The sequence below is a fragment of the Xenia sp. Carnegie-2017 genome, unplaced genomic scaffold, assembly GCF_021976095.1.
Source record: "Xenia sp. Carnegie-2017 unplaced genomic scaffold, XeniaSp_v1 HiC_scaffold_25, whole genome shotgun sequence".
Classification (NCBI taxonomy): domain Eukaryota; kingdom Metazoa; phylum Cnidaria; class Anthozoa; order Malacalcyonacea; family Xeniidae; genus Xenia; species Xenia sp. Carnegie-2017.
Genome location: NW_025813488.1, coordinates 6105366 through 6132230, shown reverse-complemented (window position 1 = coordinate 6132230; position 26865 = coordinate 6105366). Strand labels below are relative to the sequence as shown.

The window sequence follows — 26865 nt, the reverse complement described above, 5'->3', positions numbered from 1 at the left end:
TATAAATTATTGTACAACAAATAATTCGCCCTCGAAATCGCAGGAAATGCTGTTTCCAAGGCTCTGGATTTCAAAATTTTCCGGGGAGCATGCCCCGGACCCCGGTCGCCTCCGGCGCGAGATGGATTGGCGGGAGTGACTATTTTTCCTAGCTACGCCACTGCACTTTAGCTGTTTGTACCGACACTCTTTTTACGACTTATTTTTACGAAAATGATATTTGGTTTCTTACATTCTCTTTGGATCGAAGCTCTTCCATAATCTTGTTTCGAGAACTTTAATGGCATTTTTTTGCATTAATTATTACAAAGCAGGAATGGCACATTAAATTGAGCATTAGTCTCCAACGAACTCTCTGGTCTACAACAAGACACAACCTTTCGAGGTTGCAAAGTGGAGGTTCAAACCCTGTCTGCAATAAGGTATAATTAGATCTAGGTTGAGCTAAGAGATGAGGAAATAATGCTGATTAACAGTGCAAAAATGGCATTTCTATTACTGAGTTTTTAGAGAATGGAATGCGACACTTAGTATAAATTCAGAAAAATTCGCTCTCCGATGAGAAGGAGGAAGGAGGAGAGCGAAGAAAAAAAAAAGATAGGATCCCATGCAAAAAACCACTCTTAAAAAAACTAAGTCTTTTGCTCAAATTTTTTTATGACTCCCTGTGATCAGGGAGTTATTTTTTTAAATTTTGAAAAGTCAGGAAACCCAAGAGCAAACAGAACGCCCTAATATTCCCTTTCTTACCTTCGAACACTTGTTCCTCAATTCAACTTTCTGTTTTCCACATCCGCCTCGTACACCTAAGTGTGTCAGCAGAGGGGCGAACCAAGGATCTTGTGCACGGGAGGTCAGTGATGTCGAACTAAACGCCCAACATCGGCCAGTTGAGCTAATCGCTCATCATCGAATGCTTAAGGTTTTTTGGCGTATTTCCTCATTTTTTTAAACTTTGAAGTGAAAGAAAACGATGATCAGATCCGTATTGAACCCGAGATGGTGCGATAGCCATACTGACAACCATAAGTGTTCCACTCAGTAAAGAAAACAACATGGATTTGAACGTGGGAAGGTCTGAGCACCGCACCGACAACTATACCTCTCATCCAGACGAGAGACTTATGATTTCGATGAAAACATGTCAAGTGATTAGCAAAAACCAATATTTATTGCATCCATTTCCTCTGGTTCGAATTTACAATGTTTAGTATGTTTGACTTATTATTTGTCACCCTCACTCCATTGATGAAGAAAGGAATTTACTTGGCTTCCCTATCAAGCTCTAAATAACATAGTTTGGCATTTCATGTTCTTGCAGCAAGGACCAGGACGTATAAAGTATACAAAATTTTAGGAATTGCCATGTGGTAAATCAAGACATTTACGCGCATGTTCCTTAGTCAGTTTAATGGCGTTGGAGGATTATTTTGTCTGTTTAGACTTAGCTAACGTATTTTTTATTATCACACATAACAACATTGTAATAGCTTCTACAAAAACCAATAGTTCCCATGGAACAGTCATCACTTTTTCTTATTTTATAATTGAGTTTAAGCACTTACCTATGTAAGTTTACAAAGCCGCGTGAAGACAGAATATATTTTAACCGTCTTTTGACGCAAATTTAAATAGAATTGATATCAAACCAACCCTTACGATCAATAACAAAAGAGTAAAATGTCCCAAAGCTCTTGGAGTTCAAATAGACAAACAGTTGAACTGGAAATAACATCTTGAATATATATTAAAAATAAAATATCGTTAGGTATTGAAGCTGTAAAGAAAATAAGAATATTTACTAATAGAAGCAGTTAGGTTTTGGTATTAATCCTCTTTAATCCAGCCATATTTTGACTATTGTTGCGAGGTTTGAGACAAACTCGTGAAAATCTCTGTGAAAGGCTCCAAAAGTTGTTGAATAGTGGGGCAAGACTGATTATGAATGTAAAGAATGAACAAGGTCAGTCTGCGTAAGCTCGTAACTCCCTTGGCTGGAGGTCAATTGAAGAACTCAGAGCAGAAATTAAAGCTATAGAAGTATGTACAAAACAGTCAGTAACTTAGCTCCCAGTAGACTGATTATAATCTAAAAGATTCTTTCACTAAACTCTATTGTCTAATATCATAGACGAAATTCTGAAAACAAAGTTTTTGCTTTGGCAAAGCTTAACTATGGAAGCAGGTATTTAATAAGATAAGAAGTACAATATTGTTAGATTCGTTTTGTACCTCAAAGATTTCCAATATACTTTATTTGTACATTTTTCCAAAAATAGTAAGTTCTTTATAGTTTAGTCTTATTACAATTGTAAACACATCACTTTCGTAGTCCAGTAAAAATATGTTAGAAAAAGTCTACTAAAAGACAACCCCACGATTTTTTGACATTTTGTTCATATAAAATGACGATTACATCGAGAAGATAAAAATGACGATTACATTGATTACACTTGAAATCTGTTAAAATACTATAAGCACATTTTCGCTAAATAAACTATTTCTTGTTCCAAAGCACATCGTCACTGTATAAGTTTAGTGTTGAATGGACAATATCACATTTAAACACGAGTATGATTTTTTGCCACAATGGAAAGCGAACGATTTTAACAGATTGTCACACGGCTTTGTAAACTTACATAGGTAAGTGCTTAAACTCAATCACAAAATAAGAAACAGTGATAACTGTTCCACGGGAACTATTGATTTTTTGTAGAAGCCATTACAATGTTGTTATGTGTGATAATAAAAAATACGTTAGCTAAGTCTAAACAGACAAAATAATCCTCCAACGCCATTAAACTGACTAAGGAACATGCGCGTTAATGTCTTGATTTACCACATGGCAATTCCTAAAATTGTGTATACTTTATACGTCCTGCTCCTTGCTGTAAGAACATGAAATGCCAAACGATGTTATTTAGAGCTTGATAGGGAAGCCAAGTAAATTTCTTTCTTCATCAATGGAGTGAGGGTGACAAATACTAAGTCAAACATACTGAACATTGTAAATTTGAGCCAGAAGAAATGGATGCAATAAATGTTGGTTTTTGCTAATCACTTGACATGTTTTCATCGAAATCGTAAGTCTCTCGTCTGGATGAGAGGTATAGTTGTCGGTGCGGTGCTCAGACCTTCCCACGTTCAAATCCATGTTGTTTTCTTTACTGAGTGGAACACTTATGGTTGTAAGTATGGCTATCGCACCATCTCGGGTTCAATACTGATCTGATCATCGTTTTCTTTCACTTCAAAGTTTAAAAAAATGAGGAAATACGCCAAAAAACCTGAAGCATTCGATGATGAGCGATTAGCTCAACTGGCCGATGTTGGGCGCTTAGTTCGACATCACTGACCTCCCGTGCACAAGATCCTTGGTTCGCCCCTCTGCTGACACACTTAGGTGTACGAGGCGGATGTGGAAGACAGAAAGTTGAATTGAGGAACAAGTGTTCGGAGGTAAGAAAGGGAATATTAGGGCGTTCTGTTTGCTCTTGGGTTTCCTGACTTTTCAAAATTTAAAAAAATAACTCCCTGATCACAGGGAGTCATAAAAAAATTTGAGCAAAAGACTTAGTTTTTTTAAGAGTGGTTTTTTGCATGGGATCCTATCTTTTTTTTTCTTCGCTCTCCTCCTTCCTCCTTCTCATCGGAGAGCGAATTTTTCTGAATTTATACTAAGTGTCGCATTCCATTCTCTAAAAACTCAGTAATAGAAATGCCATTTTTCCATTGTTAACCAGCATTATTTCCTCATTTCTTAGCTCAACCTAGATCTAACTATACCTTATTGCAGACAGGGTTTGAACCTCCACTTTGCAACCTCGAAAGGTTGTGTCTTGTAGTAGACCAGAGAGTTCGTTGGAGACTAATGCTCAATTTAATGTACCATTCCTGCTTTGTAATAATTAATGCAAAAAAAAAATGACCATTAAAGGTCTGGAAACAAGATTATGGAAAAGCTTCGATCCAAAGAGAATGTAAGAAAAGTGTAGAAGTCTTTATAATATGTTATATTGATAGTCATATACAAACATACATAGTAACTAGCTCTGGATAAGTTCTATATCGAAAGAAGTAGATGCAACTATGTCTGTACAAATCGTACACATACATCATGTTTCTTGCGGTAATGATATGAAGATTTCTCGTTGTGGCGACTGTCAATAGTATTTTTATTGTTCCATTTCTTTTTGTCGTTGATAAATATGACGATGATTCATTTATGGTTTGCCGTTGATGGATCAGGCTTTCAACCAGTTGATAACATTTTTTAAAAGATCCAAGAACGAGCTATGAAGAACTTATGGGCCTTCTTATAGTAGGAAATGCATTTCGTTATCGTTTAGCTTTTGCAGAGTATTCTTCAGGATTGTCGTACAGATTTCAAGCGTCATACTCTCCAATTGAACTACATGGTTTGTTACACCAAAAGTATGTCCACCATAGGTTTACAAATTTTTATTTTGGCTGCATAGTTGACGACGTAGCCACATACATCTCTAAATACTATGAAGAAACCAGCTGTCATAAGACACACAGTGTATAGTCGTGGTGGCGTCAGTTCTATACAACATTTGGTCCGTTGTGTTACAGCAGCTCTCGATGTCAAAATTTCCAAATAAAGTGTATGCTTATCACATGCTTTGATATGGCGCAGAATATCCACTAACATATGTTTTTTTTTCTGGAAGACATCGCTTCAACTCCGCTTCGATAATTTATAATTGTGTAATCCTCGATAAGAATCTTTTCCCTTTATCCGCCAATTCCTCCTCGACGTCAAGGTTGACGTGTTTCGCCCTCCACGTGGTCTTTCATCTTAACTTCCTTCTGTAAATTGTTTTATATCCAAGTTATCGCTCCCTTCGTCGAATTTGACTTCTCCCTTGCTCTGCCATTGCGCTTTGCTGCTGTTGTTTCCACTCGCATTTAATCTGGATTGTTTCAGCTGTACATTTATGTGCTTTCACGCTTATTATGTACGGGCTGTATAAAACAACTGCAAATACCCATAAATTTTATGCAAAAGTTTATACGTTAGAATTTCAATGAATGTGCATTTAATTGTGCTTCGGGGATTTACAAATACGTCAAAGGGCCATTCTTAATCGAACTGGTTTCAATTTACTCTATGTATTTATTGTGATAGTACTTTATGTGGAAACGTATTTTCAAATCCCAGAAGCTTTATTATTCTCACGGTCGTCTTGTGCATACAATCCCGACATGAACGACATGTTAAAAAGACGACAGGAACAACATTTCAAAAAGACGACATGTCACGCCTATCTTCGTGTGCAACGGTCTAAATCATTGAAAAACAAGACACCAGAATTATCATCAAAAGCACAATTAATTACTACTAGTTTACTCGTTTGTAAATGTAGATCGTCCAGGTTGGTATAGTCCTGCGAAGGACTGTTTTTGTTGTTGTTGACTGACTTTTCGACAACCTTAGCGGTAGTCATCTTCTTTTGACTCTGAAGCCAGAATTGTTTTAACCAGCTTTGCAGCCCCAGGCATTTGAACAGCACAAAAAGCAAAATAACGTCAGGTAATCTATTTTTTAAGGGTGCTTGGTTGGAGACTGGAGATTGCTGGTTAGCTCAAGCAGTGTCATTTCAACACACAACCACTGAAAACATGAATATATCTTATAACTACTGTATCAATACTGATTATCTCATTTTATTTTTTAACTCAACCAACAAGTGTCTTTAATATCCATCATTATCTCATTTTACCATCTAACCGATCAACAAGTCTCTTATCTTCATCATTAACTTACCAGCACCATAGGAACTTGTATGATGGCGATTGCTTTACGGTATTCACAAAGCTCTTTGCAGTCAACTCAGTACGTCGGTTCAAAATTCTAAAACAGGAATACATCTTAGTGTGATCGTGACGTTACTGTTTATGGCAACCTAGCTTTTTAGCTACAAAAGACGTAACTAAATGAACAGGTGACCCATCCCAAAGACGTAACTAAATGAGCCGGTGACCGACAGGGTATTGAGTATAAAAACAATGGTACCTAAATATTCAACCCAATCAGCGCCCGTGATTTTTTAAAAAAGGCTTCCTATTAAAAATCTACTATGTGATAACTATGAAACATGCCAACACTTCTTGCCCCACTGTAAACAAACTGAAATGACCTAGTGCTCAATTTCATGGAATCATGGTAAATGACAAGAAAATTTCTAAGAAATGATACAAAATACGAATTGTAAAATTTGATTTTATTAGTTATTTTCATACACGTTCTCACAATGCCATTACATATTTTATAGAATAAATTTTACTATGTACTTCAACAAGTGTAAATCTGAAAATGAACAGTAGTTTTTAACTGACTAAAGTAAACATTTGCAAAAATGAGTCAACAAACATATGAAAACATTACTATAAGTAATCATAAATATGGCCATCAGAGCCAAACAACAAATATCTGGATCAATTTCTGAGATGCTTGCTTTCACATATAAAATTTCAGTTTGTGGAATTACATGAAGTTCAGAAAAGATCTAGTTTAACTATATTTATAATATAGGTTAAGACGAAAATTATGACAACTACAAAATAATTTAATTATGTTGACTACACCAATTATTTTTCTTTGACATTCTGTACCATAATAGATAAGGACTCAACAAGATTTCTTTCCATGAAAATCATGTAGAATACTGACAAATGGAAATATACTAAATGCACCAATGAAAGATCCAATCTGTATGCTCATACCACACCAATACAAAGCTCGATAACTTTGCTCTCTCATAATAACTGATATGGTCAGTCGAATGTAAGTGCCAAACATACCAGTTATAAGACCTGAAAGCACCTGACAAAAACACATATAGTTTTGTAGAGTATTTCAGAGGTGAAGTTAATCACATTTTGCTTTAATCCAAGTCAAGATTTGATGATATGCTGAACTAAATACAAACAGAGTTAAGTTTCAACCAAAAATTAAAGGAGCTAGCTATATCACTATCTGTCTGCAAGCAAGTGCTATAGAAAATCATAAACCTAAATGTAAATGCATGAAAGGATGGGTGATCAATGCAGGCTTATGCACAAAAAGGAAAATATTTCAACATACCGCAAGAATAGCTCCAGCATCAGACTTGTATAATAATGGTGTTGGACTTTCACTTGCCAAAATGACTTGGTATGTAGCAGCTGCGATAAAAACAAATGATACCAAGAAAAGAGTCTTCTGTGACTTACTCTTGAACCAAATTGTAAAGAAACAAACAATGGATGACAAAATTGGCCCCAATGAAGAAACTGAAAATGAGATAAAAATCGTAATTGTTTGCATACAAAGGTGTTGATGCTATTCTCTCCAGTAATATTCAACAAATGTTGTAATATATATGCTAGAAACTTGATTGAGAAAGCATCTTCAAGATAATATCTTACCTAAATGATATGAGGGTCCTCCATAAGGTTCAAATGAATATGGTGACAAAGATGGAAGAATACCAAATGAAAAACCAGAAACAATTGCTTGAATGAAAAAAAATACCAATAATTGAGAAGAAGATAAACACGAGCTATCACAGCAAAAACCAAGATGAGCCTCTTCAATCAAATCCTCTGTGTCTTCCTCCTGAAGAGCAGATGCTACCATAACCTCTGATGATTGTTCTTTCTTAGCAAAAGACAGTGTGTTTAAGCAAATGAAGGCTACACACGATATGAGCATCATCAACAGTAGAATGATGAAATATACTGATCCTGAGAACAAGAGGCCATCATGCAAAGATGTTGAATTCTGTCCTGTATGATTGGAATGATTGCAGGTTGGTGATCCTTGAATAATTGCAGCGACACCAGGTAAAAGACCACATAAGGATTCTCCAATGTATAATGCTGTGATGTAACGCGGATCATAAAACGACATAAATGTAAGGAAGACCACAGACGATGTACAATCCACTAACGCCAAAAAAAACACCAAAACCATTAACACGACACTGTGGGCTTTCCCGTCTATCATCGTCGTTTCTTTGTACCACAATGCCAAAAATAAGCAGGAAAGAATGCCAATAATAAATAGCAGGTAAATGGTGAACTTTTCATTAAAAATTCGCGGACACAAGCGGTTGGCAAGCGAGAAAAGTAATGGACCAGCAAATCCAAGTTGAATTATTACAACTGTGTATGAAGCAATTTGCCATTTTTCAGGAGCTGAAAGTACGATGACTGGTAGCTCAGACCAAATGCCGTTTACAGTAATCCAAGAGCTCAAAGCAAAGCAAGAAATGAGACCGTATGTTCGCCATGAAATTCCAGTGTTGAGGAAAGCATTTTTTACTTCATGGTAGCTGTCAACTAGTCTTTGTCTTTCCATTGCTCGCAAACAAGCAAAGTAAACCATGACGAATGGCAAATTCAAGTATTAAATAATAGAGGTTACGACACAAAAAAACATAATTTATGAGCGTCCAAGGAATTGAAAACAAAGGAAATATTGTATAAGATATTATATAATACACTAGTTGCAGTAAAAAAATTTTTTGTACTATGATCTTTGAGTTTTTACTTTGGACAAGGAAATATTATAAATTTCCTAAATTATCCTTTAATGGTATTATTCATATAATTCACTACAACGATTTTCAGTCGTTTTGTTTTGCTAAACACACAGTGACAATTTATAATATGCTTAAAATTTAATGGTTTTGTTTTGGCACAATAGGTTTTATTTTGCCAGAGAAAGCTATTGACAGACAATGAATGCCAAGGAAATATCTCATACATAATATGGGAATTTTCACTGTCAGATGCCGATGGTAGTATTTCATTTGTTTAAATATTAAACTATTTATGACTACCACGACAATTTACGTTATGTCTTTTTAAATAATTGGATTTTCTTGTTTGATTTTAAATATTCTTAAAACAATGGTTAGGCTATCACTTAAACGGACAGTGAAAAATATCACAATATTTATGGCCATAGTTATCACTTACTTTTGGCTATTTTCAAACAGTCGTATACCAATAAAGGACGTTAATCAAGATACACATGGTATGAAAAAGTTGTTGATAGATAATTTTTGGGTCCCCGAGAAACAACTGCAAAGTGTTAGAGGACTTGGAGATGGTGGAAAAGCAGTTAAAACAAGCGCTGAAGAAGCAAAACAAAGAGAAAAAGCTTATGCAGAATATGGTTTTAATCAATTTATTAGTGATAAAATTTCTCTAAACAGGACTTTGCCAGACACAAGGCCAAGAGAGTATGTATCACATTCAAATTATCAAATGCACATTGCATTCTTTTCTTGATTTCACATGCCATATTTCCTATTTGATGCAAACCCTTTATGACATCATATTCATATCTTCAGATGTAAATATCGACATTATTTGACAAGATTGTTAACAGCATCAGTAGTTATAATATTCCACAACGAAGGATGGTCAACATTGATGAGAACTGTTCACAGTGTTTTAAACAGATCACCTCCCAGAATGCTCAAAGAAATTGTTCTTGTTGATGATGCCAGTCAAAAAGGTAGGTTTAATGTTTCAGTTGTTGACTGAGATGAGCTAATGCTTCAAATGAACTCTATGATACAGAATAAGGTATTTCACGACAAAATACACCTGGGTTCAACTCATGGAAGTTAAAGGCACTGGTGTTTGATTTGAGCATGTATTGCATGAAAACACTACACACTTGAATGAATGCCATTGATTTGTGTTTGCAAATGAGTGGAAGTTGTGGTTTGAAAATTAAGTGAATTCTATTATAATTTTGCAGCCTTTCACTTAACATAGTGTAAATTATAGAGGTTTAAATTAATTTGAATGCCTCAAGGATTATCTTTATGACAATCAGTTGCGCATGATTCTATTTGTGATTGTGAGCCATCATTTCCTCCATTGAAAAAATCTATAATTTCAGAACATTTAAAATCTCGCCTAAACTCCTACATAAAGACACTAGGAAAAGTACGTTTAATAAGATCAAAAGAAAGACTCGGTTTGATTCGAGCACGCATGCTTGGTGCATCAAACATCTACGGTGACGTAGTGATAGTCTTGGATTCACACTGCGAAGTCAATCAGGGATGGTTACCACCGCTTCTTGAACCAATAACAATGGATGAACATGTTGTCACTTGTCCTATTATTGATTCAATTGATCACAATACATTCGCATACAGGCCAATGGGATCACATATTCGAGGTACATTCAACTGGAGGTTTGATTACAAGGAACGAGAGATCACTGATGAGCAACGAAGACAACGACGAGATACGACGGAAGAAGTGTGGTAATTTTTCATTGCTTCAACATGTTACTAAAGATTTCTTTTTTTTACACAAAACATGTATACCCAAATTTTACTTCTAAGAAAAGGTTTTTTTGACAAATCATTAATACAACTCTTATAATTTCTTTTTGGTTGAATTAATCATTTATCCGACAAATTTCTCTAATTGTTCCAATGAGAAAGAACGACCAAGTGCCTATTCAATTATCACCAACATTCTACTTAAGTGGCCAACACTTATTTGCAGGTCTCCTGTTATGGCTGGCGGACTGTTTGCTATAAGTAAAAAATTTTTCGACAAACTAGGCCAGTATGATCCAGGGATGGAAGTCTGGGGTGGTGAACAGTATGAATTGTCATTTAAGGTACGTTATTATTTCCTTTTTCAGCAAATGATTTTTTACGAAAACTTTCAAACTAGCGAGCTATATTGTAAAAAACTGCATACAACAATATTTCAGGCTTATGTTCAATATATGATTACTCCGTAGATTTGGATGTGTGGTGGGAAGATGGCAAATATTCCATGTTCACGCGTAGGTCACGTGTACAGAAGAAACGTGCCCTACACTTATCCTAAACCAAATGCCGTTGTCATAAACTTTCGTCGCGTAGCAGAAGTTTGGATGGATGACTACAAACTATGGCTGTACGATCGCCGACCGGATTTGAAGACCGTCACAGACTATGGTGATATATCCGAGCGGGTTGCACTTCGCAATCGCTTACAATGTAAAAGTTTTAAGTGGTATTTGGAGAAAGTTGCCAATGACACGGTTCCTCAAGACTATCAACTATCGAGAAGTTACACACAGGTAAGAACTGGATGTAAAAAACACAAATCACACTGTTTATCATATGGTCTCACACACTAAAAATCACAGCTGTCATACAACAGTACTCCATCATAATATTACCAGATATCGTGATTATATGATTACGTCATCTAATATAGGTACGTAATCCAGCCACAAACCTGTGTTTAGATACTATGGGCAGAGGACCTGGACAACAATTGGGCGTTTCAGGCTGCCACGGATTGATGGGAAATCAGGTAAAACGCATTCAATGAACGAGTAAGTCCCAGTTATCAAATATAATTAATAAAATATTTTTGGGCTCTCTCAAGAAAAGTTTCTTCCTATAAAATCAGCGCTTGTAACTAAACTAAACTAAGAGCAAGTACCATTTCAGGGTTTTATATATTCATACAAGAGAGAGCTTATTCACGATGAGGATTGTCTAGATATGGAACAACCATATGCTGGAGGTGCTGTATTCATAGAGAGATGTCACGGATTACGTGGTAGTCAGCAATTATTTCTTATCAAGGTAAGAAATAAGGCAGCCACTTATACACAACTGACGTAATTCGATCGTCCACGTAGTTTAATATTTTTACTGCTAAGACAATGTCTCTTTTAAAGACAGTTAAAGTAAAGGTCCTATGTGTGTTACTATAGCAGATAGTTTCTGCTGGACACTTATGCGCAGTTCATGTAAAGTTTTCACGTCAAAATATGTCAAAATTTACGTAATGAAGTTTTTTTTCACGCTAAGATCCCCTGATTTTTTGTTTTTTCTTATTCAAGGACAAAACACTATACTATAAGCCAGCTAAACTGTGCCTGTCGATTTCAAAAAAGAACAACAATCAAATTATTTTGGATCGCTGTGATGAAAACAAATTGCAGACATGGGAATTAAAATGAAATGGCAACAAAGACAAGCGATTGGTAGACTGGATCGAAGCCGTTCGACACTGAAATGAAAATTGACATCTTGTGTTCTTTAAGCACATTGACTTCTCATAAAAATAATACATTGAGAAGATGTTGCGTGAGGTACAAACGAAACGTTGTTCCAAGTTTGTTGAAACACAAATACAAAGATTTTTTTATTAACTATTACTTGTTAACAAGCATTAATTCTAAGTCGGACTTGGTGGATGCAGGGGTGTATGGGGGTGCTCAAGGACATTTTAGATATGCGTGGCTACTTTGCACATGGGTGTCCCTGTGTCATGTTTGACTTTTTTGTTGAATTCTATTACTTTAGTCCATGATTGTGATTTATTTTTTGAATTGTGATCACAATTGGTACATTGATATTTCGTACAAAAATTACCTCCCTCCTGCACCCCCTTTTGGCCAAAGCTAGGAGGGTTGCACACTACTGACAAAATTCTACACTATAGTTTCTTCCTACCTTTCTAAAAATTCCAAATACGTCAAGAGGTTCATCTAAATGTAGGTATAGGTCTCGTCTCTTCGTAAACACCACAAGCTTCATATGAATATTCTTGATAACCAAAAGCGTGAGGACCAACAATCTTTAAAGCCTTCTCTGTACGCAGCAATGGTGAACAAGGTAAAACTATAACAGACACGCGTAGACCGTAGCGAACTTCCTCATTTGGGATTACTTCTCCGCTCTGTGAATCCAGAATGGAGATGAGATCAGGGACTGTCGCCAAAACTTTCGCTTCTCCATCACAAGTTATTATTTTGGCAACAATGTTCTCATTTTTAAAAAGTATTTTCATTGAAGACTTAGCAAACTTATCCAAACCGTCGATGTCAGTGACACCTTTGGTAAAACCATCTTCTGTTCGTCTATCAACGTCGGTTATCTAAAAAATACCATCATTATTTCTGGCATGGCTAATCACAATATCAATTGAAAAGTTATATAAAGCAGATGGGAGAAGTTATATGGCAACTGTGGAGTACAATGGAGTAACCAAATTAGGTCTCAATAACCACGTGTTCATTGAAACTGAAGAGTCCACAGTCACACTTGACTTAAGATGGAGTAGATCACTAGATGTAGTAGATGTCTACATGAACTAATGTGTAGTTTGTTGAATAACTGCGGTGTACCTTTCCAGTTATGAGAAGCTTTCCATTCTGTGAGTCGAGGATAGCTTTTACTGGACATTGTTTTTCCTTTTGAGCCATTTTCACTGCATTTCCTAATGTCCAAGCTCGACTTATTGAGAACATTACCGTGTGTTTATGAATTTCTTCTCGTGTCAATGGGGCCATTGTTAAACCAGCCATACATCTGGAAAACAAGAAGAAAAAATACACGGTTATAGTTATCCCACAATCCTATGGTGTCGTCAACAGTGACAACACAACCAAATTTGGACGACAAAGACTCACCCCATTTCAGCTACAATCAACTCTCGCAAATCGTTCTCTAAATCTTGGGCAGTGGCACAATATGTTATAACTTTGCTGGATGTTTGGGAAGCAACAATTGTCGATGGACATAAAGGTAATCCTTCAATGCTTGGAACAAACATTTCTAGCTGTGGAAATGCTCGGCCCATGCCATCGCAGTCGACCACAGGCAACCCAAGTTGTGCACCAAGGACGAGCGGCAGAACAGCGTTAATTCCCCCAATCTCAGCGCACATTACGGCGACAATCCTTTTGTCGTTTGCTATCTATAAATCAGCGCGATTCAGGGCAATAAATTTCTCCTAACCTAAAAGGGGACGGGGAAGAAGGACGCCATTAACACCCCATAGTATTTATTATAATATCACACATTTATAACTTTTCCTTGCTTTATCTGCGATGGCTTAAAATAAAACTGCAATCTTACCTTATTGATTTCATTTGATGGCAAATTCTTCACGTACTTCACGCCACGTTTCGACGTTGTATATTCCAAATCTTTTTCGTTACAACTTAAAAAAATTTGCATTTTCTCGGCAGCAAGGAGTAGTTCGTCACCAGCAAAAATTTTTTCAATAAAAATAGACGGAGCTCCCATGAAACCAACAGGTATAACAAGACCACGGTTAGGAAGACTTCGTGTACAACACATAAAAAACACAATCAGAATTGAAAAGAGTCGAAATCATGAAGTAAATAGACGTATTTTGACGACACGAGGTTAAACTGGTAGAAGTTACCCACATACCTACCTATCTGGATGAATAATCCGCAACTCTTTGCCAGACCTCAAAGCCAAGATAGCACTCAACCTGCCGAGGTAAGGGTCACCTCCACCACCACAACCCAATATACCTGCCCCAGTTGCAATACAATTTACATCGTATTCATTAAGTAGCCATTCTCCACTTGAACGATCCACATTCAGTTCTGCTATTTTCACGTCTATTGAAAGTATTTTGTGTCTAATCCTGTTTCCTGCAATTCATCTTCGCTTGAAGAAATCTCTGTACGGTTATTCTTTACGTCAATTTCTCTTCTATCTTTAGCGTCTTCCAAACTAGCAGCAGACACGAGGGAACTTTGCTGATTCTTATCTAAAAAATACAAGAAGCTAATAACTTAAGGGAAAAAACTTTTTTTCTGACATCAAATAAATGAAGCAAATTAAGAGAAGATAAACAAATCCACTTTACAAAATCTCTGTCAACGAGAATCACACCTGAAGTACAAAATAAGACATTTGATAACTCAAGTTTCTGATCATGGTGCTCCCGTCTCAAGATCACTTAACTTTCAGATATATTCTCGAGAGCTCTCCAGTGCCGTAAATTTTCAAAGCAATTGTCAGATTTGGAACTCACCAATTCCTAAATCTCCAACAGCTTTGACTTTCAAACGCAGTGCATGCCCTTTGAGGTAAGCTAACTGAATTTCTGTTTTTTCAACAATCACAACAGACTCAACTTGGGCACCATTATGTACACAACGTTTCTTAGCAAGAGCTTGCCCCTTTTCCAAAGCCTTTTCACGAGTTGTACAACTCATATCAAACACATGATCAACCACGCCACTAACTTGACTTAAGGCTGCCCCAACTGCGTTAGCCACCTAAAGTGTTGAGAGCAAAACTTACTTAAGAAATAAATTTCCAGAAAGATGTCATTGTGTGCTTTAATCAAGAGTGATGATATTCAAAATGTAATGTGTACTTATAAGGTTATTATTACATACATTATTTTGGTTTTTATGAGGTTTGCAGGCATGGACCATAGTTAAAGTTATTAACACTTTGGTTAATGTCATTCAGAAAATGACACTTTCAAGTTCCATGCATCTCATTATACCTCAAAATGTTCAGGCTTTGTCATGAAAGAAGCTCCTTGCAATGACTTGGTAACATCCACCAAGGCAACACCACCTCCCACAAGAATGACAGGCTGGTCACCAGCACAAACCTTGAAAAAATTGAAAAACATTCATGGAAAAGTTAATGAATTGTCTTAAAACATGTCTTAAGAGACTTTCATTTGAACAATGTGTTTTCATGAGGTATTCTGCAATGAAAGATTATTCATAATTATGTATCTATTTATTAGTTTGCACACCTTAACATGGTCAATACAGTACTCCAGAATTTCTCTGCAAGAGATCATCACAGCATCAGCTAGACAGTTATCAAGATGCAAAACTTTGCTGGCTTCTCCAATATTACACAACCCAGCTGCCACAGCAAAATCAGTGGTAGTTGAAATAGATCCTCCAAACACTAACGACTTTGTGTTCAGTTCGTTCCCAACACTGTGTGGTCCAATAACTGGCTGCAAGATAGCAGTAAGCAATCAAGGTCATAGAAGCTTCACCACTCTGTGGAAATTTTTTTGTCTTATTCTAAAATGATCAACTATTTAAAGCTTATTGTACCTTGGATTCATGATTTGATACAATTGATCCACCTCCCAGTGCAAAACTAAAAACATCAGGCATTTGAAAATTGGTTGTCACTCCACCACAATTCACCTTGGTTGATGAGAGTCGAGGAAATCCACCAACCAACACTCCCACATCAGTTGTAGTTCCACCTATGTCAATTACAATGGCATCTTGCTTTCCTGACAAGAAGGCTGCACCTCTCATACTGTTTGTTGGGCCAGACGAAAATGTAAACACAGGAAATTGTAAACTTTTTTCGGCACTATGAATAAAATAGCATCAAAAAATTGATGATAGCAATTGCTCACTTTTTGATCATAATTACTTGACTGTTATTACAATTCAATTATAATTACTTGATTCACCTATAATTCCTTGACTGTTCATACAATTCAAGAATAACTTGAACATTCAATGGCTTAGAAATAAAGCAAATATTTATGTATATGAATATATAACCGACTCATACCAAATAATTGTACCATCATTTTGAGTGAAATAAACAGGGCATGCCAAACCAAAATCTCTCACTACTTCAGTAAAAGCTGACATTGCAATTTTACTCAGTGGCTTCAGGCATTCGTTTAGAATTGATGAATTTTCCCTATCCAGGAGTCCAAGATTTGCTATTTGGTGTGACATAGTAAAGCTAGCTTCAGGATACTCAATTCTAAAAGGTCACCAACATCAAGTTCTTGCTTGTCGCACGTAATTGAAAATATGCCTGACACAACAAGATGTTTTGCACCTATACAAATATATGCTGTTGAGAATACATAGTACACTTCTGCGTGGTGCTTAGCTATAATTTAAGCAGCTTTAATAATTTTTCTCATGGTATTTTGTGTTTTATGCTACAAAACTGACATAGTTTCTTTTCTTTTTTTTCAGTGTTACCCAAACAAAAATTTGAATTGCAACAGAAGCACAATAACAATAACGAAAGGGGTTACTCTAGTTCAAAGATTGCTCGCTAACAAAGTAAATTGAGCATTGAAAACAAATATAAAAAAGGCATATTTAAAACCACAAATTTTCCCGTACCATTTTCTTTTAATTCTTTTATGACCTGCAGAACTTCATCTGGTCTTACAGGCGCTATTTCTTTGCCATTAAATTCATATCCTCCATCAACAAAATGGTAGCTTTTGCACACGACATGACGCAAGTCTTGAGGAAAATCGCAGAAAGGTGGCAAAGATCGAGAAGCAGGACCACACAGTCGTATTACTGAAACAGGTGCCAAACCTTTTCGTTGCAAAACAGCATTAAGAAAATATGTTGTACCTATATTCACACGGCAAACTCCGACATCGCTTCCATCGTAGATCCTTGCCAATTGTTGAAGAACTGATCCTAGGGCTTTCTTAACTCCAATTGTGGTCAAAGCAGTTGTAGGTTGTTTACTTTTTGCAACAACTTTCCAATTCAAAAGAGCGACAGCGTCAGTGCTAGTGCCGCCAACATCAATTCCGATACATACGTTAAGTTTTCTATCCATTCTTGTAATTTCAAATTTGCAACATTCCCGCTTACTGTTTCCCCTTGCGTGAATAAATGGGATAATTATTTTAATGCCTGATCATGTGAACAGAAAAGAATGTCTCTACATAAATAGAAAACATTGGAGACAAAGACATGTTGTCTAGTTTTTGGATGAATGCATGAACGAATTGACTTTAACTCTTCTTAAATAGAGTAACCATTCCTAAATAGAGCAACCATTCCTAAATAGCGCAACCATCCTAAATACAGTTACTGCTTCAAAATAGAGTCACCTTAATAAAATCACTATTCTTAAACAGACTCACTATTCCTAGGTTCTTCCATTGCATCTTTGGTCTGGTTCAGTCGTTCTACAAGCTTTCAGACGTAAATAACTGGAACATGCTTGTTGGCACTATACATGAAATCAATGACATACGTAATGTTAGTGTGAAGCGATGTTGTAAATCTTAACCATCATCAGATCACGGATGAGCAACGAAGACAACGACGAGATACGACGGAAGAAGTTTGGTAATTTTTCATCGCTTCAACATGTTATTAAAGATTTCTTTTTTTTACACAAAGCATGTATACCCAAATTTTACTTCTAAGAAAAGGTTTTTTTGACAAATCATTAATACAACTCTTATAATTTCTTTTTGGTTGAATTAATCATTTATCCGACAAATTTCTCTAATTGTTCCAATGAGAAAGAACGACCAAGTGCCTATTCAATTATCACCAACATTCTACTTAAGTGGCCAACACTTATTTGCAGGTCTCCTGTTATGGCTGGCGGACTGTTTGCTAATAAGTAAAAATTTTTTCGACGAACTAGGCCAGTATGATCCAGGGATGGAAGTAAGTCTGGGGTGGTGAACAGTATGAATTGTCATTTAAGGTACGTTATTATCTCCCTTTTCCGCAAATACCTGAAGATTTTTTACGAAAACTTTCAAACTAGCGAGCTATATTGTGAAAAAACTGCATACAAAAGAGAAATTTGTTCAAATACAATATTTCAGGCTTATCTTCAATATATGATTACTCCGTAGATTTGGATGTGTGGTGGGAAGATGGCAAATATTCCATGTTCACGCGTAGGTCACGTGTACAGAAGAAACGTGCCCTACACTTATCCTAAACCAAATGCCGTTGTCATAAACTTTCGTCGCGTAGCAGAAGTTTGGATGGATGACTACAAACTATGGCTGTACGATCGCCGACCGGATTTGAAGACCGTCACAGACTATGGTGATATATCCGAGCGGGTTGCACTTCGCAATCGCTTACAATGTAAAAGTTTTAAGTGGTATTTGGAGAAAGTTGCCAATGACACGGTTCCTCAAGACTATCAACTATCGAGAAGTTACACACAGGTAAGAACTGGATGTAAAAAACACAAATCACACTGTTTATCATATGGTCTCACACACTAAAAATCACAGCTGTCATACAACAGTACTCCATCATAATATTACCAGATATCGTGATTATATGATTACGTCATCTAATATAGGTACGTAATCCAGCCACAAACCTGTGTTTAGATACTATGGGCAGAGGACCTGGACAACAATTGGGCGTTTCAGGCTGCCACGGATTGATGGGAAATCAGGTAAAACGCATTCAATGAACGAGCAAGTCCCAGTTATCAAATATAATTAATAAAATATTTTTGGGCTCTCTCAAGAAAAGTTTCTTCCCATAAAATCAGCGCTTGTAACTAAACGAAATTAAGAGCAAGTACCATTTCAGGGTTTTATATATTCGTACAAGAGAGAGCTAATTCACGATGAGGATTGTCTAGATATGGAACAACCATATGCTGGAGGTGCTGTATTCATAGAGAGATGTCACGGATTACGTGGTAGTCAGCAATTATTTCTTATCAAGGTAAGAAATAAGGCAGCCACTCATATACACAACTGACGTAATTCGTTCGTCCACGTAGTTTATTATTTTTACTGCTAAGACAATGTCTCTTTTAAAGACAGTTGAATAAAGTAAAGGTCCTATGTGTGTTACTATAGCAGATAGTTTCTGCTGGACACTTATGCGCAGTTTATATAAAGTTTTCACGTCAAAATATGTCAAAATTTACGTAATGAAGTTTTTTTTCACGCTAAGATCCCCTGATTTTTTGTTTTTTCTTATTCAAGGACAAAACACTATACTATAAGCCAGCTAAACTGTGCCTGTCGATTTCAAAAAAGAACAACAATCAAATTATTTTGGATCGCTGTGATGAAAACAAATTGCAACAAAGACAAGCGATTGGTAGACTGGATCGAAGCCGTTCGACACTGAAATGAAAATTGACATCTTGTGTTCTTTAAGCACATTGACTTCTCATAAAAATAATACATTGAGAAGATGTTGCGTGAGGTACAAACGAAACGTTGTTCCAAGTTTGTTGAAACACAAATACAAAGATTTTTTTATTAACTATTACTTGTTAACAAGCATTAATTCTAAGTCGGACTTGGTGGATGCAGGGGTGTATGGGGGTGCTCAAGGACATTTTAGATATGCGTGGCTACTTTGCACATGGGTGTCCCTGTGTCATGTTTGACTTTTTTGTTGAATTCTATTACTTTAGTCCATGATTGTGATTTATTTTTTGAATTGTGATCACAATTGGTACATTGATATTTCGTACAAAATTACCTCCCTCCTGCACCCCCTTTTGGCCAAAGCTAGGAGGGTTGCACACTACTGACAAAATTCTACACTATAGTTTCTTCCTACCTTTCTAAAAATTCCAAATACGTCAAGAGGTTCATCTTAATGTAGGTATAGGTCTCGTCTCTTCGTAAACACCACAAGCTTCATATGAATATTCTTGATAACCAAAAGCGTGAGGACCAACAATCTTTAAAGCCTTCTCTGTACGCAGCAATGGTGAACAAGGTAAAACTATAACAGACACGCGTAGACCGTAGCGAACTTCCTCATTTGGGATTACTTCTCCGCTCTGTGAATCCAGAATGGAGATGAGATCAGGGACTGTCGCCAAAACTTTCGCTTCTCCATCACAAGTTATTATTTTGGCAACAATGTTCTCATTTTTAAAAAGTATTTTCATGGAAGACTTAGCAAACTTATCCAAACCGTCGATGTCAGTGACACCTTTGGTAAAACCATCTTCTGTTCGTCTATCAACGTCGGTTATCTAAAAAATACCATCATTATTTCTGGCATGGCTAATCACAATATCAAAGTTGAAAAGTTATATAAAGCAGATGGGAGAAGTTATATGGCAACTGTGGAGTACAATGGAGTAACAAAATTAGGTCTCAATAACCACGTGTTCATTGAAACTGAAGAGTCCACAGTCACACTTGACTTAAGATGGAGTAGATCACTAGATGTAGTAGATGTCTAGATGAACTAATGTGTAGTTTGTTGAATAACTGCGGTGTACCTTTCCAGTTATGAGAAGCTTTCCATTCTGTGAGTCGAGGATAGCTTTTACTGGACATTGTTTTTCCTTTTGAGCCATTTTCACTGCATTTCCTAATGTCCAAGCTCGACTTATTGAGAACATTACCGTGTGTTTATGAATTTCTTCTCGTGTCAATGGGGCCATTGTTAAACCAGCCATACATCTTGAAAACAAGAAGAAAAAATACACGGTTATAGTTATCCCGCAATCCTATGGTGTACGTCAACAGTGACAACACAACCAAATTTGGACGACAAAGACTCACCCCATTTCAGCTACAATCAACTCTCGCAAATCGTTCTCTAAATCTTGGGCAGTGGCACAATATGTTATAACTTTGCTGGATGTTTGGGAAGCAACAATTGTCGATGGACATAAAGGTAATCCTTCAATGCTTGGAACAAACATTTCTAGCTGTGGAAATGCTCGGCCCATGCCATCGCAGTCGACCACAGGCAAACCAAGTTGTGCACCGAGGACGAGCGGCAAAATAGCGTTAGCTCCCCCAATCTCAGCGCACATTACGCCGACAATCCTTTTGTCGTTTTCTATCTATAAATCAGCGAGATTCAGGGCAATAAATTTCTCCTAACCTAAAAGGGGACGGGGGAGAGGGACGCCATTAACACCCCATAGTATTTATGTTTATTATAATATCACACATTTATAACTTTTCCTTGCTTTGTCTGCGATGGCTTAAAATAAAACTGCAATCTTACCTTATTGATTTCATTTGATGGCAAATTCTTCACGTACTTCACGCCACGTTTCGACGTTGTATATTCCAAATCTTTTTCGTTACAACTTAAAAAAATTTGCATTTTCTCGGCAGCAAGGAGTAGTTCGTCACCAGCAAAAATTTTTTCAATAAAAATAGACGGAGCTCCCATGAAACCAACAGGTATAACAAGACCACGGTTAGGAAGACTTCGTGTACAACACATAAAAAACACAATCAGAATTGAAGAGTCGAAATCATGAAGTAAATAGACGTATTTTGACGACACGAGGTTAAACTGGTAGAAGTTACCCACATACCTACCTATCTGGATGAATAATCCGCAACTCTTTGCCAGACCTCAAAGCCAAGATAGCACTCAACCTGCCGAGGTAAGGGTTACCTCCACCACCACAACCCAATATACCTGCCCCAGTTGCAATACAATTTACATCGTATTCATTAAGTAGCCATTCTCCACTTGAACGATCCACATTCAGTTCTGCTATTTTCACGTCTATTGAAAGTATTTTTGTGTCTAATCCTGTTTCCTGCAATTCATCTTCGCTTGAAGAAATCTCTGTACGGTTATTCTTTACGTCAATTTCTCTTCTATCTTTAGCGTCTTCCAAACTAGCAGCAGACACGAGGGAACTTTGCTGATTCTTATCTAAAAAATACAAGAAGCTAATAACTTAAGGGAAAAAACTTTTTTTCTGACATCAAATAAATGAAGCAAATTAAGAGAAGATAAACAAATCCACTTTACAAAATCTCTGTCAACGAGAATCACACGTGAAGTACAAAATAAGACATTTGATAACTCAAGTTTCTGATCATGGTGCTCCCGTCTCAAGATCATTTAACTTTCAGATATATTCTCGAGAGCTCTCCAGTGCCGTAAATTTTCAAAGCAATTGGCAGATTTGGAGCTCACCAATTCCTAAATCTCCAACAGCTTTGACTTTCAAACGCAGTGCATGCCCTTTGAGGTAAGCTAACTGAATTTCAGTTTTTTCAACAATCACAACAGACTCAACTTGGGCACCATTATATAAACAACGTTTTTTACCAAGAGCTTGCCCCTTTTCCAAAGCCTTTTCACGAGTTGTGCAACTCATATCAAACACATGATCAACAGCACCACTAACTTGACTTAAGGCTGCCCCAACTGCGTTAGCCACCTAAAGTATTGAGAGCATAACTTACTTAAGAAATAAAAGATTTTTTTCGTGTTTGCACGGTCTTATGCAAACCAAGGAGATCTTTGGGAGAACTCGAGAGCAGATCAGTGCAAGCCCGAGACCGAAGGTGGAGGGTTGCACCTGCTCGAGAGTTCTCACAAACGTCTCCGACGTTTGCATAAGCCAGTGCAAACACGAAAAACATCTTTTACTTCTTTTATAAAATAACAATAATGCGAAAAAAGGCAAACATTTTAATTTTTCCTCTAAAATGTATTCATGATCGATTTGCAAACTCTCTTTGACTGATTAATTGTTTAGATTGATTTGATTAGTTGAGCTCAGTTGTGCTTTGCACTGGCTTATGCAAACTCAGCTCTAGACCAATCAGCGCACGCGTTTCATTGTGTTTATTTTATAATATTAAATGATGAATATTGTTCGATATAACGCAGAAACGTTGGAAACACATGAATCACATTTTTGTTTGTAACTTTTTACACTGCTTTCCAGAAAGATGTCATTGTGTGTGTGCCTTAATCAAGAGTGATGATATACTCCAGTCCAGTCTCATAAGTCAATCAGGAATGATCAGATGTTCAAAATGTAATGTGTACTTATAAGGTTATTATTACATACATTATTTTGGTTTTTATGAGGTTTGCAGGCATGGACCATAGTTAAAGTTATTAACACTTTGGTTAATGTCATTCAGAAAATGACACTTTCAAGTTCCATGCATCTCATTATACCTCAAAATGTTCAGGCTTTGTCATGAAAGAGGCTCCTTGCAATGACTTGGTAACATCCACCAAGGCAACACCACCTCCCACAAGAATGACAGGCTGGTCACCAGCACAAACCTTGAAAAAATTGAAAAACATTCATGGAAAAGTTAATGAATTGTCTTAAAACATGTCTTAAGAGACTTTCATTTGAACAATGTGTTTTCATGAGGTATTCTGCAATGAAAGATTATTCATAATTATGTATCTATTTATTAGTTTGCCCACCTTAACATGGTCAATACAGTACTCCAGAATTTCTCTGCAAGAGATCATCACAGCATCAACTAGACAGTTATCAAGATGCAAAACTTTGCTGGCTTCTCCAATATTACACAACCCAGCTGCCACAGCAAAATCAGTAGTAGTTGAAACAGATCCTCCAAACACTAACGACTTTGTGTTCAGTTCGTTCCCAACACTGTGTGGTCCAATAACTGGCTGTAAGATAGCAGTAAGCAATCAAGGTCATAAAAGCTTCAACCACTCTGTGGTAACTTTTTTGTCTTATTCTAAAATGATCAACTATTTAAAGCTTACTGTACCTTGGATTCATGACTTGATACAATTGATCCACCTCCAGTGCAAAACTAAAAATATCAGGCATTTGAAAATTGGTTGTCACTCCACCACAATTCACCTTGGTTGATGAGAGTCGAGGAAATCCACCAACTAACACTCCCACATCAGTTGTAGTTCCATCTATGTCAATTACAATGGCATCTTGCTTTCCTGACAAGAAGGCTGCACCTCTCATACTGTTTGTTGGGCCAGACGAAAATGTAAACACAGGAAATTTTAAACTTTTTTCGGCACTATGAATAAAATAGCATCAAAAAATTGATGATAGTAATTGCTCACTTTTTGACCATAATTACTTGACTGGTATTACAATTCATTTATAATTACTTGATTCACCTATATCAGTGTGCGAGTTAACGGTGTCCAATGGGCAATTTGCACATCGTTTTAGCTAAAATTAAAACAATTGCACATCACTTTTTCAAACGATGTGCAAAAATCAGCGGTTTTAACGAAAAACATGGTCGTAAATCATATGAATTTGCTCAAGTTTAAAAATAATAATTTAGCAATTGCGCTATATAATAATGAACGTAATATCGATTTGATTATGCTTCTAAAGAAACACTTTTGTCAAAAAAATTGCACATCTTTTTTTCTGAACTAATTCGCACATTGACCTATATTATAATTACTTCATTCACCTATAATTACTTGACTGTTCATACAATTCAAGGATAGCTTAAATATTCTGATTCAATGGTTTAGAAATAAAGCAAATATTTATGTATATGAATGTATAACCGACTCATACCAAATAATTGTACCATCATTTTGAGTGAAATAAACAGGGCATGCCAAACCAAAATCTCTCACTACTTCAGTAAAAGCTGACATTGCAATTTTACTCAGTGGCTTCAGGCATTCGTTTAGAATTGATGAATTTTCCCTATCCAGGAGTCCAAGATTTGCTATTTGGTGTGACATAGTGAAACTAGCTTCAGGATACTCAATTCTTAGAAGGTCGCCAACATCAAGTTCTTGTTTGTTACACGTAATTGAAAATATGCCTGACACAACAAGACGTTTTGCACCTATACAAATATATGCTGTTGAGAATACATAGTACACTTCTGCGTGGTGCTTAGCTATAATTTAAGCAGCTTTAATAATTTTTCTCATGGTATTTTGTGCTTTATGCTACAAAACTGACATAGTTTCTTTTCTTTTTTTTCAGTGTTACCCAAACAAAAATTTGAATTGCAACGGAAGCACAATAACAATAACGAAAGGTTGTACTCTAGTTCAAAGGTTTTAATCTAGTCAGAGGTGTAACTAGAACGTTAATTGGGGTGTGTATATTAATATATTCAGTTGTGCCCTACTAATTTCTTTTGAAATTCAAATTACTTTCAAAAGAAATCAGTCGGGCACAACGGAATATATGAATATGCACCCCCCTAATTAACGTTCTAGTTACGCCACTGACTCTAGTTCAAAGATTGCTCGCTAACAATGTAAATGGCACATTGAAGAAAACCAATATAAAAAAGGCACATTTAAAACCAAATTTTTCCGTACCATTTTCTTTTAATTCTTTTATGACCTGCAGAACTTCATCTGGTCTTACAGGCGCTATTTCTTTGCCATTAAATTCATATCCTCCATCAACAAAATGGTAGCTTTTGTACACGACATGACGCAAGTCTTGAGGAAAATCGCAGAAAGGTGGCAAAGATCGAGAAGCACGACCACACAGTCGTATTACTGAAACAGGTGCCAAACCTTTTCGTTGCAAAACAGCATTGAGAAAATATGTTGTACCTATATTCACACGGCAAACTCCGACATCGCTTCCATCGTAGATCCTTGCCAATTGTTGAAGAACTGATCCTAGGGCTTTCTTAACTCCAATTGTGGTCAAAGCAGTTGTAGGTTGTTTACTTTTTGCAACAACCTTCCCATTCAAAAGAGCGACAGCGTCAGTGTTAGTGCCACCAACATCAATTCCGATACATACGTTAAGTTTTCTATCCATTCTTGTAATTTCAAATTTGCAACACTCCAGCTTACTGTTTCGACTTGCGCGATTAAATAAGATAATTAATTTAATGCCTGATCATGTGAACAGAAAAGAATGTAAAGACAAAACATTGGAGACAAAGACATGTTGTTTAGTTTTCGGAAGAATGCATGAACGAATTGGCTTTAACTCTTCTTAAATAGAGTAACCATTCCTAAATAGCGCAACCATCCTAAATACAGTTACTGCTTCAAAATAGAGTCACTATCGCCTTAATAAAATCACTATTCTTAAACAGACTCACTATTCCTAGGTTCTTCCATTGCATCTTTGGTCTGGTTCAGTCGTTCTACAAGCTTTCAGACGTAAATAACTGGAACATGCTTGTTGGCACTATACATGAAAATCAATGACATACGTAATGTTAGTGTGAAGCGATGTTGTAAATCTTTACCGTCATCCGCCAGCAGGGTTTATGGCATTCCTGCAAGAAAAGACTCGTAGAATAACATCAATCTATTTAGAAATGTATGCCTCGTTAAAATTTTTAATCATCACGTTCTTTTCAACAACTTTAAAATTTCCATGCTCTACACTCCCCACACAAGAATTATTTCGTTTGCAATCATGGACTTTTGCTACGGTTTTACAAAACTTCGGTTAGTTGTTCCAAATGACTAGAAAACGATGCAAATTCTCGTTGTCTTTTAATTTTAGATCTGTCAAGAAGGCATAAAATAGTTTCATCTAAAGGAATTCCACGTACTATAGGAAA

The 26865-nt window shown here is 36.4% G+C and overlaps 5 protein-coding genes across 7 annotated transcripts; 2 read left to right on the top strand and 3 right to left on the bottom strand.

The window, feature by feature from the left end:
- Positions 1-6233: 6233 nt before the first annotated feature.
- LOC124452773 (riboflavin transporter 2-like) lies at positions 6234-8534 on the bottom strand. Its single transcript, XM_047003383.1, has 3 exons — positions 7435-8534; positions 7112-7299; positions 6234-6850 (listed from the first exon to the last, which is right to left on the bottom strand). The coding sequence occupies exons 1-3, from the start codon at positions 8393-8395 to the stop codon at positions 6656-6658; spliced, it is 1344 nt and encodes a 447-aa protein (XP_046859339.1). The 5' UTR covers positions 8396-8534; the 3' UTR covers positions 6234-6655.
- A 65-nt stretch (positions 8535-8599) lies between these two features.
- On the top strand, positions 8600-19864 carry LOC124452770 (polypeptide N-acetylgalactosaminyltransferase 10-like). 3 transcript variants are annotated; one of them, XM_047003380.1, is made up of 9 exons: positions 8600-9257; positions 9369-9535; positions 9929-10301; positions 10549-10666; positions 10793-11116; positions 11257-11355; positions 11496-11633; positions 11894-12037; positions 19691-19864. In XM_047003380.1, the coding sequence occupies exons 1-8, from the start codon at positions 8923-8925 to the stop codon at positions 12011-12013; spliced, it is 1674 nt and encodes a 557-aa protein (XP_046859336.1). In that variant the 5' UTR covers positions 8600-8922; the 3' UTR covers positions 12014-12037; positions 19691-19864. The 3 variants fall into 3 exon arrangements, with proteins under 3 accessions (XP_046859336.1, XP_046859335.1, XP_046859337.1); XM_047003379.1 differs by lacking the exon at positions 19691-19864 and having other exon boundaries at positions 11894-12211; XM_047003381.1 differs by lacking the exons at positions 11894-12037; positions 19691-19864 and having other exon boundaries at positions 11288-11355; positions 11496-11634.
- On the bottom strand, positions 12355-19034 carry LOC124452781. The gene is given in 15 exon segments (XM_047003391.1): positions 12355-12933; positions 13184-13367; positions 13469-13755; positions 13917-14124; positions 14242-14447; positions 14450-14586; positions 14854-15100; positions 15337-15447; positions 15598-15810; positions 15914-16184; positions 16392-16596; positions 16599-16670; positions 16967-17466; positions 17734-17822; positions 18951-19034. Coding segments are annotated over 13 exon segments (2991 nt in total). The 5' UTR covers positions 17424-17466; positions 17734-17822; positions 18951-19034; the 3' UTR covers positions 12355-12540.
- On the top strand, positions 18253-19725 carry LOC124452499 (polypeptide N-acetylgalactosaminyltransferase 1-like). The gene is made up of 5 exons (XM_047003057.1): positions 18253-18311; positions 18466-18789; positions 18930-19028; positions 19169-19306; positions 19573-19725. Exons 2-5 carry the CDS (start codon positions 18472-18474, stop codon positions 19723-19725), a joined length of 708 nt encoding a protein of 235 aa, XP_046859013.1. The 5' UTR covers positions 18253-18311; positions 18466-18471.
- On the bottom strand, positions 19823-26525 carry LOC124452768. Its single transcript, XM_047003377.1, is given in 13 exon segments — positions 19823-20585; positions 20838-21021; positions 21124-21410; positions 21578-21785; positions 21901-22246; positions 22514-22760; positions 23513-23623; positions 23774-23986; positions 24091-24128; positions 24131-24360; positions 24882-25161; positions 25649-26148; positions 26395-26525. Coding segments are annotated over 12 exon segments (2994 nt in total). The 5' UTR covers positions 26106-26148; positions 26395-26525; the 3' UTR covers positions 19823-20192.
- Between the last annotated feature and the right edge of the window lie 340 nt (positions 26526-26865).